This window comes from Salvia splendens, chromosome 5 (assembly GCF_004379255.2).
Source record: "Salvia splendens isolate huo1 chromosome 5, SspV2, whole genome shotgun sequence".
In the NCBI taxonomy this organism is placed as follows: Eukaryota; Viridiplantae; Streptophyta; class Magnoliopsida; order Lamiales; family Lamiaceae; genus Salvia; species Salvia splendens.
Window position 1 is genome coordinate 43,510,967 of NC_056036.1, and position 12,753 is coordinate 43,523,719.

The following is a 12,753-nucleotide window of genomic DNA, read 5'->3' on the forward strand; positions in this document are numbered from 1 at the left end:
ATATAGTTGTGAAGAATATAGGGGTATATTTTTGGATTATGGCCTCCCAAATAATCAAAATATGTTAGTAGTGCAGTACAATTTAATTCATGACCTCTAACTCTCTCTACAATTAATCCTAAATAATTTAGCTATACCATAACATATGCATCACATTGCAAAACACGATTATGAGTTGGAAATGTAATGAATCTAATACTTCCACCAAACAACTCAAATGTACATGATTCTTTCGTTCCCTCTCTCTTTCTTTTATACAAGTGATTTCAAACACACAAATAGCTCCAAACAAACACTATAGACAGCAGCGAATGGCAAATCTTCAAATCTTTTAGCTTAATAATCGATACCATAAACTAACCAACCTTATGGAAAGATGCTACCTTGGCCCGGATAGCTCCATAGCCTCAACTACAAGGGAGGATTCGTCTATCAAGTCCGAGTATCTTTGAACGGGATGTTCAAATGATCGGTATCTAGGGGGCTCATTGTTCTGTGATTGCTCCTCCCACTTCTCTGCTTGGCCATCGCCTTCCAGCATTCTCAAAACCTCTGACATTTTAGGCCGATGCAACGGATTGAACTGCGTGCACAGCAATGCCACCTCAACCATTTCCTTAAGCTCTGTTTCATCATACTCTCTCTTCAGGTCTTTGTCTGCCATAAGCCTCAGCTTCCCTTCTCGGTGAAGCTTCTTTACCTATATCACCAATTTAGCAACATCATCAACATTGTGTATGTAAGAGTTTTAAAAGGCGAGAGCATGGTGGTGGTCGTCATACCCAGTCTAGTATCACCCCTTTATGGTTATTTCCCCGCCCAAAGTCGACAGCTTTTTGTCCTGTGATCAGCTCCAGGAGTAGGATTCCGAACCCGAAGACATCAGTCTTCTCGGATGATTGGCCCGTCGAGAGGTATTCCGGCGCTATGTGACCAACAGTGCCACGGACAGCTGTTGTGACATGAGAATCGCGGTGGTCCAGGAGCTTCGCCAATCCAAAGTCGCCAACCACAGCCTCAAAGTCTTCATCCAGCAGAATGTTGGCTGCTTTGACGTCGCGATGGATGACTCTGGGGTCACACTGCTCGTGCAGATACACCAGACCCCGTGCACTGCCCAGCGCTATCCTCTTCCGCCTTGACCAGTCCAGTACTGGCTTCCCATGGACATGGTCTGCCAAAACAATCAATTTATGGATACCTTTACATAATGATCAACTGATGATTGATTGTTGGATTTTGCTTACCTTTCAGTCTCGATGCCACACTGCCATTTGGCATGTACGGATAGATTAGGAGTCGCTCGCTTTCAGTCGAGCAGAACCCCCAGAGTCGGAGGAGATTTCTGTGAACAGCCAAACTGATCAACTCTACCTCTGTCTGGAACTGTATCTCTCCACCAACAGCATTGTAATCCTTTATCCTTTTCACAGCCACTACAGTCCCGTTGTTCAAGCGACCCTTGTATACAACACCGAATCCTCCCTTGCCTAGTATATTCTTCGCATTGAAATGATCAGTTGCATCTCTAAGCTCCTTGAAAGTATACCTTCTCAAATGCCCTAGGCGTACCTCAGGGTCATATTGCTCTGTTAAAAATCATAGCAATGGAAGTCAGTTCCAAACCAAGACAAGTTTCTGTGATTGCATTAGCACGTGCAAAATAAACATAGTATTCGGATATGATGCAACGAGGAGCAAACAAAGCTTCTCCCGAGGAAAGAGGAATGATGAACAATGAGAACTTTTGCTTTACATATATGAGTGTAATTCTAAAATGAACGGGCGAGCAGAAGCATGTTGAGGACCAGTTCTACGAGCTATAAAAAGAAACTATCGAGCAAAAAAACTTGTCGGGCTCAGTGGTTACCATCTCAACGCCAATATTCATTAACTTTCAAGAACCAGATGAGACACATCTATTTATCAATATAAATTGCATACATTCATTCGTGTTCTAACAATGTAAACTCACCGTTAATATCAAAAAATATCTGTTGATGTCGCATGTATCGCCACCAAAACAGCAAGCCAACAACAACTATGATTAAAAAGGAACCACCAAAGCTTGCTCCAAAAGCAACTGCAACATGATGTTTTGTTCCAGAGTCTGATTGACCTGCGTAGGAAGCAGATATCAGATAATATATTATCTCGATCATGAGGCACAAGCCATGGAAGAAGATGAGATGATATTTGCCTTTAACAGCATCTGGTGGGAAGGACAACGGCTCTGGGTAGACAACAGAACAATTGTTTCGAGAATTCTGTCCACAAATTAGAGGGTTCCCAACCATTCTGAAAACCGATTCGAGCAATGAGGCTACTTAAAATTAGCAACGAGTATAATGCAATATGAGTACAAATTAGTCCATGTAACTAGAAAGATAACTCACTTAAACGTTCTAGCATGGATTTTAGGCAACGAGCCACTGAAATTATTGAAGGAAATGTCTCTGCAAGAATTGATAATACAATAAGCCTACAGTTAATGAATGAAGGAGGATACTACAGCCATTTTGAGAAATGAAGGATGACATACACGAGAGTGAGGCTCTCGACTTTGGTCAGAGAGTTGGGAATAGGTCCAGTAAGGCTGTTATTGTTAAGCCGCCTGTCTTGCCAGAAGAATAGCAGGCATGAGAATCAATCTTCAGAAAGTAGTGGTATTAGTTAATTAGTTGATTGTATAATTCTCAAACTCACAGATAGTTCAAGTTCTTCAGATGCCCCAGAGAACTGGGAATTTCACCAGATAGCCTGTTAACAGAGAGGTCGAGCGCTTGAAGCTTTTCTAACTTCCCAACAGCGGCCGGAATAGTACCAGTGATTCCATTGTTTTGCAGTAACCTACAGAGACACAGGCATTAGGAAAATCACACTCCATCCAAGAAGCAAGCATTATCTAAACTACTTACACAGATAGCAAGTTAGTGAGGTTCGCTATCCGGGGCGACAGAGTTCCAGATAGGCCAAGGCTAGATAGTCCTCTGGTTAACCATCAATAAAGATCAGTGATAAGATTGAAAAACTTTTTCACTACTATGCAAGCATTGGTAACAAGAAAGATTAGTGATGGCATTAAGAAAACAATTTCAGCATTAGTTTCGGCGGCCGAGCAACTTACAGAGCAGAGACATAACCATCTAGGCCACAAGTAACCATTCTCCAGCTACAAGGATCAACAGAATTAGCATCCCAATTTTCCAGCACATTGAAAGGATCGTGTAAGTCATTCTTTATTGCGATCAGAGCAACAACTGCATGGAGTTGCAAGAACAGGAACAAAACTAGTGCTCAGTTTCATACTTTCCTCTCAACAAATATTGTAAGGCAGAGCATTAAAGATAACAAGTAAGTAGATGAAAAACAGGAAACATTTATTACTGGAGCCACTATAAAAGTCCAATTTAATGAAGAGACAGCGGTAAACACATTCAAGAACATTAGGCACAAGGATTTGGAGATCCACACAAAAGAACATTCCATAGAATTTCCAAATTACTGAGCAAAGAAAACTAAAAAAACAAAACCTTTTTTCAGAAAGAAGAAAATTTACCTTCATAATTTACACCAGAAGGAGATAGAGTTGAATGAGAAGCCTCAATTAAGGCCAAAACCATCAATCCCACTAGCCAAAGCAGGAACTTTCCTCTTTCCATACTCCACTAATTTCACCTTCTCTGCATAATTCTCATTCCCTACATAGAACAAGTGATTCTCACCGCAATTCACACACTCCACACACAATGCTCATACCAAATAAAGTAGTCCCAATCCCACCATCACCAAACAAAGATTTCCCACTTCTAGATTCCGAAACTACTCACTGAATCTCCAATAAATCCACCAGCTTTAGGCAAAAAAACAAAAGGCCCGGATGATAAAGGTGCTTTCTTGATCCAAACGGAGCAGATTTCTTACCCAAAATGTTCACAAGCATGGGATGAAGTGAAACCAAAAAAATGAGGGGTATTTTCTTAAAAACAAAGGCTTGAGATGTGGGAATTGAGTTTGTATATGAATTCCACGCAGTTTTAACCTTCTATCCGTCTTTGCCTATGCAAAAAAAGGTAAAAAGAGAAAAATCTCTACAGCTTATAGCATCTGATTCTTTACAAAAATGAAAAATCCACTAGTTTTTTCAAGAACAGTATAACTCTACACACTTCAGTCTTCACTCTTCAGCCATAATTCACACATTTCAATAGTGTATTTACAAAGTAAGATAGTTCTGCAAAAAGGTGCATAACATAAAGCCTGTAAAGCCAACGACGCCTCACAGATACAGATGTGATATGTGGAGTTTTATGTATTGTGAAAAGCTACTTGTATTTTTTCGGGGAACCAATAAATTTGCTTTGAATTCGATGATTTGGACTGACGAGCAGATAGAACAATGGCATATGAGCATACCTTTAGATTAAAAATATAATCAGATTAGAAAGAAAAAATACAGATATTTTATGGCAGGAAAATTTATTTGGCAGGTCACGAGCTATGGCCTTTTTTGTCACTTCTTTGTCGGTTTACGGACTTTTTTTTATTTTTTAAAATTTAAATTGTAATGATTTGGATCTGTTAAAGTTAATTGGCATACAAGGCCATTGACTTCTTTTTTAATCAAACACTTTTCTTCGCAGTTGTTATCAGAGTGATTTATTATAATTTCAGTCACCAATAAAATTTAATTTACTGAGAATTGTTAGTATACCGTAGTTTAGTAGTAGTAGTACGTAATGCAGTATGTAATTTACTTATTTTTTAGAGGTGGTTGATATATAATAGTGTAACAATAGTAAAGTAATATGGACAAGGAACAATAAGAGGCAGTGATAAATATACATAAATTGTATAAATACTTATCTTCCTTTAGAGACATAATTTTACATGTTTGAAGTATTAATAACTTATTTTATTAAATATTTTATCCTATAGACTATACATTAATTTTTAAATAAAGTATGGTTGGTGAAGGAATAGTTATGTGGTTATTAGGTAAGAGTTGATATGGTTTGTTCAGCTACCCAATATAATCAAAACCATTTATTTTCATAAAATACTAATTTTGTAAGACATATAGATAGGGGGTGCGTTAAAATGACAATACCTCTTAAAGTAACACCATACCATCATTCCTAGCCAATCATTTGTACACATGAACGAATAATCAGCTGCCATGTGGCAATCATAAAAAATGTTCAAGGGTAAATTTCTCGGGCAGCAATATCCAATACACTATACAACAATTTTTTCTCGATCAGCAATATCCAATACGCTAGACAGCAATCTATAGATTGTTGTCTAGCATTTACACTATTGTTGTATAGCGTTTATAATATTGCTGGATACGTGGTGTCACAGTGTCACTTTAAGAGGTGTTGTCATTTTAACGCAAACTCGTACGTACAACTATATTTCAACTGCAACTTATCTTGTTTGTCATGTGCACATAATTGTAGATCAAATGTATATTCAAGAGTTAAAAGGAATAGGCGTGGGAATCTTTATCACAAATTTCTTTTTCTTCTACTCAATTAATTTATTTTTTCCAATGTATAAGGATCCTTTTTTTTATTTCAATGTTGGGTACATGACTTCACATTAATGTTGGAAAAATGTTCTTTAATCTGTGTTTTGTGAAACACTAGGCGTAAGGGTATTTCTGTCGCATTGGAAAAGCTGAATATTCTCTGGTCAACAATTGTAACAAATTTAATTCTTTATCATTCCATTCGTCCCAATTAAGTCGAGTCTTAAGAAATTGTGTTAAAAAATATAAAAAATAAATAAAGCAGAGAAGATAAAAATAAAATAAAATAAAATAGATGATGAAATAAAATAAGAATAATGGAATACTTGTATTTTATCAAAAAATAAAATAACTCAATTTAATTGTGACATCCAAAAAAAAATACTATAATTCAACTTCGTTAAGACCAGGAGCAAAGGACTATCCAGGACCTACACCGATGTATTGACGGTCATTTTAAAATCTCGCATAACAAAATGGGATACGATGAGGAAGTACTATATTACTTCAAACCTATAGTATTCTATTTCTACTACTATTAAGGAATTTTTTTCACGCATCCCGATGACCGATGACGGAAGCAAGAAAGAAAATATGCTTTTTAGTTTTTAGACTAAAGGCCCTTTTTGGTCCTAAACATATGGAAATTTTATGATTTTGGTCCAAAACATTATCTTTTGAATTATTCGGTCCCTTCACAAATAAAAATGGGTCACATTTAGTCCTAATTGGATAATGGTCAACGAATATTAAGTTAATTTTGACCGGATTAAATTAATAATTAAGTTAAATTAATAAGGAATTGACTCCATCTCAAGTGTTTCCTGCTCAGTTTTAGGAGCTTGTTCCTTAGAAAGTTTGAAGCTCTGTGAGAGAGGAGTTGTGGCTGCTTTAGCATTCTCCATGTTGAATTTCTTGAGAACTTTTTCAATATAGTCTGACTGAAATAGCTACAGCCTTCTATCACTTCTGTTTATCTGGATATTCATACCCAAAATCTTCCTTGCTTCACCCAAATCCTTCATCTCAAAACTGGACTGCAGATCAGTTTTTATCCTCTGTATCTCAACCATAGATGGGCCAGCAAGGAGCATATCATCAACATAAAGCAAAAGATAGGCAACTGGAGTACCTCCTCTTTTCTTTATGTAAATGCAATCATCAAATTTGGACCTTATGAAATTAAGTCTCACCATCTGCTTATCAAATTTCCTATTCCATTGCTTAGGACTTTGCTTTAGTCCATAAAGACTTTTCTTCAACAAGCAGACTTTATTTTCTTCTCCAACCTTAGCATAGCCTTCTGGTTGATTCATGAAAATAGTTTTTTCAAGATCCCCATTGAGAAAGGCAGTCTTAACATCAAGTTGCTGCAATTCCCAATTCAACTGATTCACAACAGCAAGTAATATTCTTATTGAAGTGTGCTTCACAACTGGGGCAAACACCTCATTGAAATCAACACCTTCCTCCTGTGTAAACCCTCGAGCCACCAAACGAGCCTTGAACTTTATTCTGTCCTTATCAGTGGTCTCAACTTTCTTCTTAAACACCCACTTACAGCTCACTAATTTTCTTTCCTTTCCATCAACTTTCAGCTGAGACTTGTCAACCAATATCCAAGTTCTGTTTTTCAGTAATGGCTCACTTTCTTCATTCATGGCTTCTATCCACCTTTCTTTGTCTTTGCTTTCCATAGCTTCCTTGTAGGTGAGAGGATCAAAGAGCTCTATATTCTCTGCAGCACACAGAGCATAATACACAACATCAGCTTCAGAATACCTAGCAGGAGCCTTCACATTCTGTCTCCTCACTCTATCTCTAGCAAGCTGGTAGTTACTCAAATCTTCCTCAGTCTCCATATCTCCTCCACCTTGACTGAAAGAACCACCTGTATCTGGTTCTAAATCACTATCTGACACACTGGCTCCACCAACCTCATGGCTTACTGAACCTGGCTCCACCTTGAACAATTCACTGCCTGCATCATCAGAAGTCTTACTTTGATTTAGGTAAGGAAACTGAGTTTCTACAAACTTCACATCCCTACTAATGATCACCTTTTACTTCCAAGGCTCAATACACCAGAGCCTATATCCTTTTACTCCCATCTGATAACCAAGCATAATACATTTCAAGGCTCTTGCTTCAAGCTTATTTTGTCTGATATGAGCATAGGCTGCACACCCAAACACCTTGTACTTAGAGTAATCACCATGAACTCCATTCCACATATAATCTGGAGTTTCTGATTTCAATGCAGTAGCTGGACATTTGTTGATCAAATAGGCAGCAGTATACACAGCTTCACCCCAGAATTTACTGCTCAATCCAGAACTAAGAAGTAAGCAACTTACTCTCTCAAGTATAGTTCTGTTCATTCTCTCTGCAACCCCATTTTGTTGGGGGTTGCAAGGAGTTGTCCTGTGGCGCTTCATGCCCTTCTCTTACAGTACAAATCAAACTCCTTAGATAAATACTCAAGCCCATTATATGTCCTAAGGCACTTCACACTTCTATCTTTCTCTAACTCCACTTCGTTGCACCACAGTTTGAACTTAGAGAAAGTCTCCGATTTTTCTTTCAGAATTACACCCACAACTTCCTACTATAGTCATCAATAATAGACAAGTAGTATCTCCCTCCACCAACAGAATTTACAGGAGCAGTCCCCCACAAGTCACTATGAATGTAATCTAATGGTGCTGTGGATGAGTGTATACCTGTAGGGTATGGAGCCTTCTTTGCCTTTGCAAGGATACACTGCTCACATGAATCAAGTTTGCTACTGGTATCTCCATGTATCAAATTATCAGCAGAAATAGCATAACTCTCTTCATCCACAGCATTTGTAGTAAGATAATAGAGAATGTTCTGTCTCTCTGCCTCCATTACCACCTTATCTCCTGACTTCACCAGCATCTTCCCATTAGTCAGTAGAACACTGAAGCCTTTCTGCTCCAACATGCCCAAAGAGATCAAATTCCTTTTGACTTGTGGAATAAACCTTACTTCAGTAAGGATTTTGATAAAACCATCTTTCAACCTCAGCTTCACTTTCCCTACTCCCCTGATCTTGCATATGTTGTTATTTCCAAGAAGCACTGTCCCATCAGTTTCATAGAGATCATGGAACCAACTCTTATTAGGGCACATGTGAAAGCCGCACCCTGAGTCCATAATCCGAGACTCACTGACCCTTCTATCCATCACATTCATGAGCTGCGCAGGAGGATCAATCCCCTCTACACAATCTGAAGAATTCTGCCCTTTGCCCTCAGAGGCTTGCTTCCTCTTCCAGGAAAAACAGTCTTTCTTTAAGTGTCCTGGTTTCTTACACCAGTGACATGACCTTGTTTCTTTAGGCGCATCAGAGTTTGAAGCCTTGGACTCTTCAAACTTTTTCTTGAACTTTGGCTTCTTGAATTTCTTTACATTCAAAGCTTCTGCAGCCTGCACATTAGAACTTTTGGTTGTGCTTCTCTGTAACTCTTTTGCCATAAGTGCTGCATAAACTTCAGAGTAGGTAATCGGCTTATCTCTGCCATATATAATAGCATCACTCAGTTGATCATAGGAGCTGGGCAAAGCATTAAGAGTCAAAATGGCCTTATCTTCATCAGAGATCTTGACATCTACTGATCCGAGATCATCAATGATCTTGTTGAACTCCTCTAGTTGCTCAATGATAGATCTCTCGGCAACAAAACTATAGGAGTAGAGCCTCTTCTTCATGTAGAGCCTATTCGCCAGAGATTTGGCCCAAGTAAACTTCATCTAGCCTTTCAAGAATCTCCACCGCAGTCTTTGCTTCCTGTACTTCCCTCAAAACTTTATCTCCTAGGCATAAAATGACTGCACTGTGAGCCTTCAGCTGCATCTCGTCAAATTTAGCTTGAGATTTCTCATCAAGAACTGGACCCTTCCCCTTTTCTGCCGGAGTCAAAACTGCAGTCAGCCCTTGTTGAATGAGAACAACCTTCATCTTCATCTTCCACAGGCTGTAATCATTCTTGCCTGTGAATTTTTCTGCATCGAGTCTTGCAGCCATAGAGATCGTCTGAACTTCCGCAAGACCAACCTCAATTTCCCACCGGACGGCGCCACTTGTTAACTCTCTCTCCAGTTAGCTCACCCTCTCGAAGATGAAAACCTAATTGCAGAAGCTAATGTGTGAAGATGAAGAACAAGAAGTAAAATTGGGGATTCTTGGAGAAAAGATAAACTCTCTTATTGAATTGAACTATCACTCAATTACAATTACAAGTACTCTGCTATATATGAAGTACATATATGCAGCAACTGCTCTTAACAAATCAGAGCTAGAAAACAACAACCAAGAGCATCCAACGGCTCTTTTGTAACTAACTTTTCTCCTTGAGCCAACAGCTTCTTCACTTTCTTGATTCCTCAAACTTAGAGGTGAGTGTGAGCTCAATCTCACAATTTCTTCAAGATTGTACTATATTGTGTTTGCTTATATAATTTGACAGAAAATAATACTCCTAGAATTCATGTTGTGAATATTAAATGTACTTATTAATTTTTGATGTTTTTACGATAGTTGTAGTAAAGACAAATTTCTTGAGGCCCATTTATGAAAACAGTAATGAAATACAATCCAAATGATTGGAAATTTTGGGAAATTCAAAAAAAAAAAAAAGTAAGATAAAGTGGTTATAAGGATTAATTAGCAACTTCAAGCATCAGTGCATTCAATAGCCTGATTGCAGATTCCAGTCATGGTTCCCTCTGGTCCATAAGCATATCAATCCGTAAGGTTGTTTATATTCATCGACAACGTATGTGTGCGCACGTGTGTTTATATATAAACCACAATAGGAATGCCGATTTCTTCACCAACAATCTTCATTATCTCGACTCCCTTCTGGTGATTAGGTCCTCCTCCTCATTATGGCACCTAACAATGGTGGACATCATGCAATTTTAATTTAACTTTTTTTTTAGGTGAAGGCAAATAAGCCCATTAGCTCACAAATTAACTGAGGCCATTGATTAAGCTTGACCAATTAAATACCAAATAAATTAAATTAATCAAGTGAGGCCTAACCCATTAGCCCAACACCTTCAAAAAAATAAAATATAACATGGCCTGTTAATTAAATTAAAAACCACCCATCAACAAATGCAATTAATTATTTGAATTGCCCAAAATATTAAAAGTTTAATAAAATATAATTACACAATTGTAGTTAAATTGAGGATTTTTAATCTGAAAAACAACTAGCTATGGGCCTATCACTTATGGCATATGAATATGTAAAAAGGGTAAATAAATCAGAAATAAATAGATTTGTCTGTGATAAGATAAGGCCGGTTCATTCATTTAATGGAGTAAATTAATTTTCCACCTAATGATTACTAATACCATCAAAATAAATTAATAAGAAATTAATTTTGTTACACTTTATTAAGAAAAAAAAAACTAATGAGGGCTGATTTTACTTTTCTATTTGTTTCTCAATTTAGGATGTGACTCTTAATTATCCTAATGACTTTACGTCCCAATTCATTTGCTCATTATCTTAGGCACGTTACCAAAAAAAATGAGGGCCAGAATTTTAAAAGGTAAGAAAAGTCTAATTGGAAGTGATTAAGCTTTGATTAGAGACAACGAAACGTCATTAATCACGCCACATGAATATTTGATTGCAATAAAAGGTCCAAAAAAACCGTTGTACATAATTGTATAGATTTTATTTTTCTTTTTGTTGTTGTTGATTTCAATTGAATAATAACGAAAGTGGGGTTAATGGTGGAGTTAATGGACAATTATCGTATGGATTAGCGATAAGCATCAAAATAATTATATAAGAATACAGTCATTAATGAATGGCAGCCACTCCTTTCAATTATTGTTATCAACTATGATTATTTACCTTGCCCTTAGTGCAGATTTTATGATCAACTTTTTAAATCAGCCCTAATAAATGGAAAAGATTTTATTTTGAAAATCAATCTTGTACTCCCCTCATCCCGACTTATATAATGAATTTCACTGACATGAATACTAAGAAAAATATATTTGTTGAGTTAAATAAAAAAGAATTGTACTCCTACTTAATTTCTGAAATGAATCTTGTACTCCCATTTGTTGAGTTATATGATGACTTTCGTTTCACCAAAATTAAGAATAGTGTTTTAATTTATGAAATCAATTTTGTACTGTCTTGATCTCTTATGTGATGAATTACATTTTTGTACTGTCTTGAGCTCTACGAGGGGCTGGATTGGCTCTCTAACAATATAGCTAACAAGGCAAGTTCGTGAGATACCTGTAAACTACTACTCCCTTCGTCCCACTCTAAGTTATACATTTTTCTTTTTGAGATGTTTACATTTTTCTTTTTGGGATGTCCACATTTTTCTAAATGACATATCTAAAAATAGAAATATCACTCTCTCTATTTTTTCCTTCTCTCTACTAAAAAAGAAATGCTACACTCAAAGTGGGACGGAGGGAGTAGTATTTTGTTCAGACTTGATGACCTTATTCGATCAATTTATGAATCTGAATCTGTTGTTACAGGGTTAAATGTTGTTCGGAGTTGCTTGGATAATGCGTTCAGCTGTGTTTTCATAGCCTTTATACAAGTCTGTGTGTTGAATGATTTCGTTTCAGAAAATTTGGAATTTCTTTTAGCACTTGTGCAAATGGCTGTGTAAAAACTAAATGAAATTGTTTCATATGGGGGTATTTCTTTTTTAGTTCTAGGCTAAAACTTAAGTTCCATAATTCTTCTGGACTTTTTTTAAATTCCGGCTTTGGGAGAGACGTGTGAGGGGTCATGCGTCACCAAATTAATGAAACGCACTACATGACCCTCATGCGTCTCTCCCAAAGCTGGAATTTAAAAAAAAACAGAAGACTTATGGAACTTAAGTTTTAGCCTAGAAATAAAAAAGAAATAACCCTATGTTTACGGTACATCAGTCCTACATGTAATGCTATATTCATTCATAAAAGCTAATTATCTGTTTGCCCAATTGCATTTTTCTGATATTTGCGGTGCATTATCTCATTTTTATTTTGTTGTGTGGCTTTAATTATCTCTTAGTTAATTGAAATCAATTAGTTATATTTTTCATTATTATGCTAAAGTACGTTACTGTGGATGGGTTTAGTAATTGCTATAGACTCTGCTTCTCGAATATATCGAAATATGTCTAATGAACATTTGAAGTCGATAATATCATTC

At 36.9% G+C, this 12,753-nt stretch overlaps 1 protein-coding gene across 1 annotated transcript; it reads right to left on the minus strand.

Annotated features, from left to right (window-relative positions):
• Nucleotides 1-175: 175 nt before the first annotated feature.
• On the minus strand, nt 176-4,432 carry LOC121802055 (protein NSP-INTERACTING KINASE 3-like). The gene is made up of 11 exons (XM_042201609.1): nt 3,560-4,432; nt 3,128-3,260; nt 2,919-2,990; nt 2,707-2,850; nt 2,543-2,614; nt 2,397-2,456; nt 2,201-2,298; nt 1,976-2,119; nt 1,248-1,589; nt 783-1,174; nt 176-700 (listed from the first exon to the last, which is right to left on the minus strand). Exons 1-11 carry the CDS (start codon nt 3,660-3,662, stop codon nt 380-382), a joined length of 1,881 nt encoding a protein of 626 aa, XP_042057543.1. The 5' UTR covers nt 3,663-4,432; the 3' UTR covers nt 176-379.
• Nucleotides 4,433-12,753: the final 8,321 nt, after the last annotated feature.

What these genes read in the sequence shown, in the direction of transcription:
- LOC121802055 (XM_042201609.1), bottom strand. Translation starts at nt 3,662, where the DNA reads ATGGAAAGAGGAAAGTTCCTGCTTTGGCTAGTGGGATTGATGGTTTTG. An exon ending in TGTGGCATCGAGACTGAAAG is followed by an intron (nt 1,175 to 1,247) that starts GTAAGCAAAATC and finishes TTGTTTTGGCAG; the next exon opens with ACCATGTCCATGGGAAGCCA. An exon ending in AAGGGGTGATACTAGACTGG is followed by an intron (nt 701 to 782) that starts GTATGACGACCA and finishes TTGGTGATATAG; the next exon opens with GTAAAGAAGCTTCACCGAGA.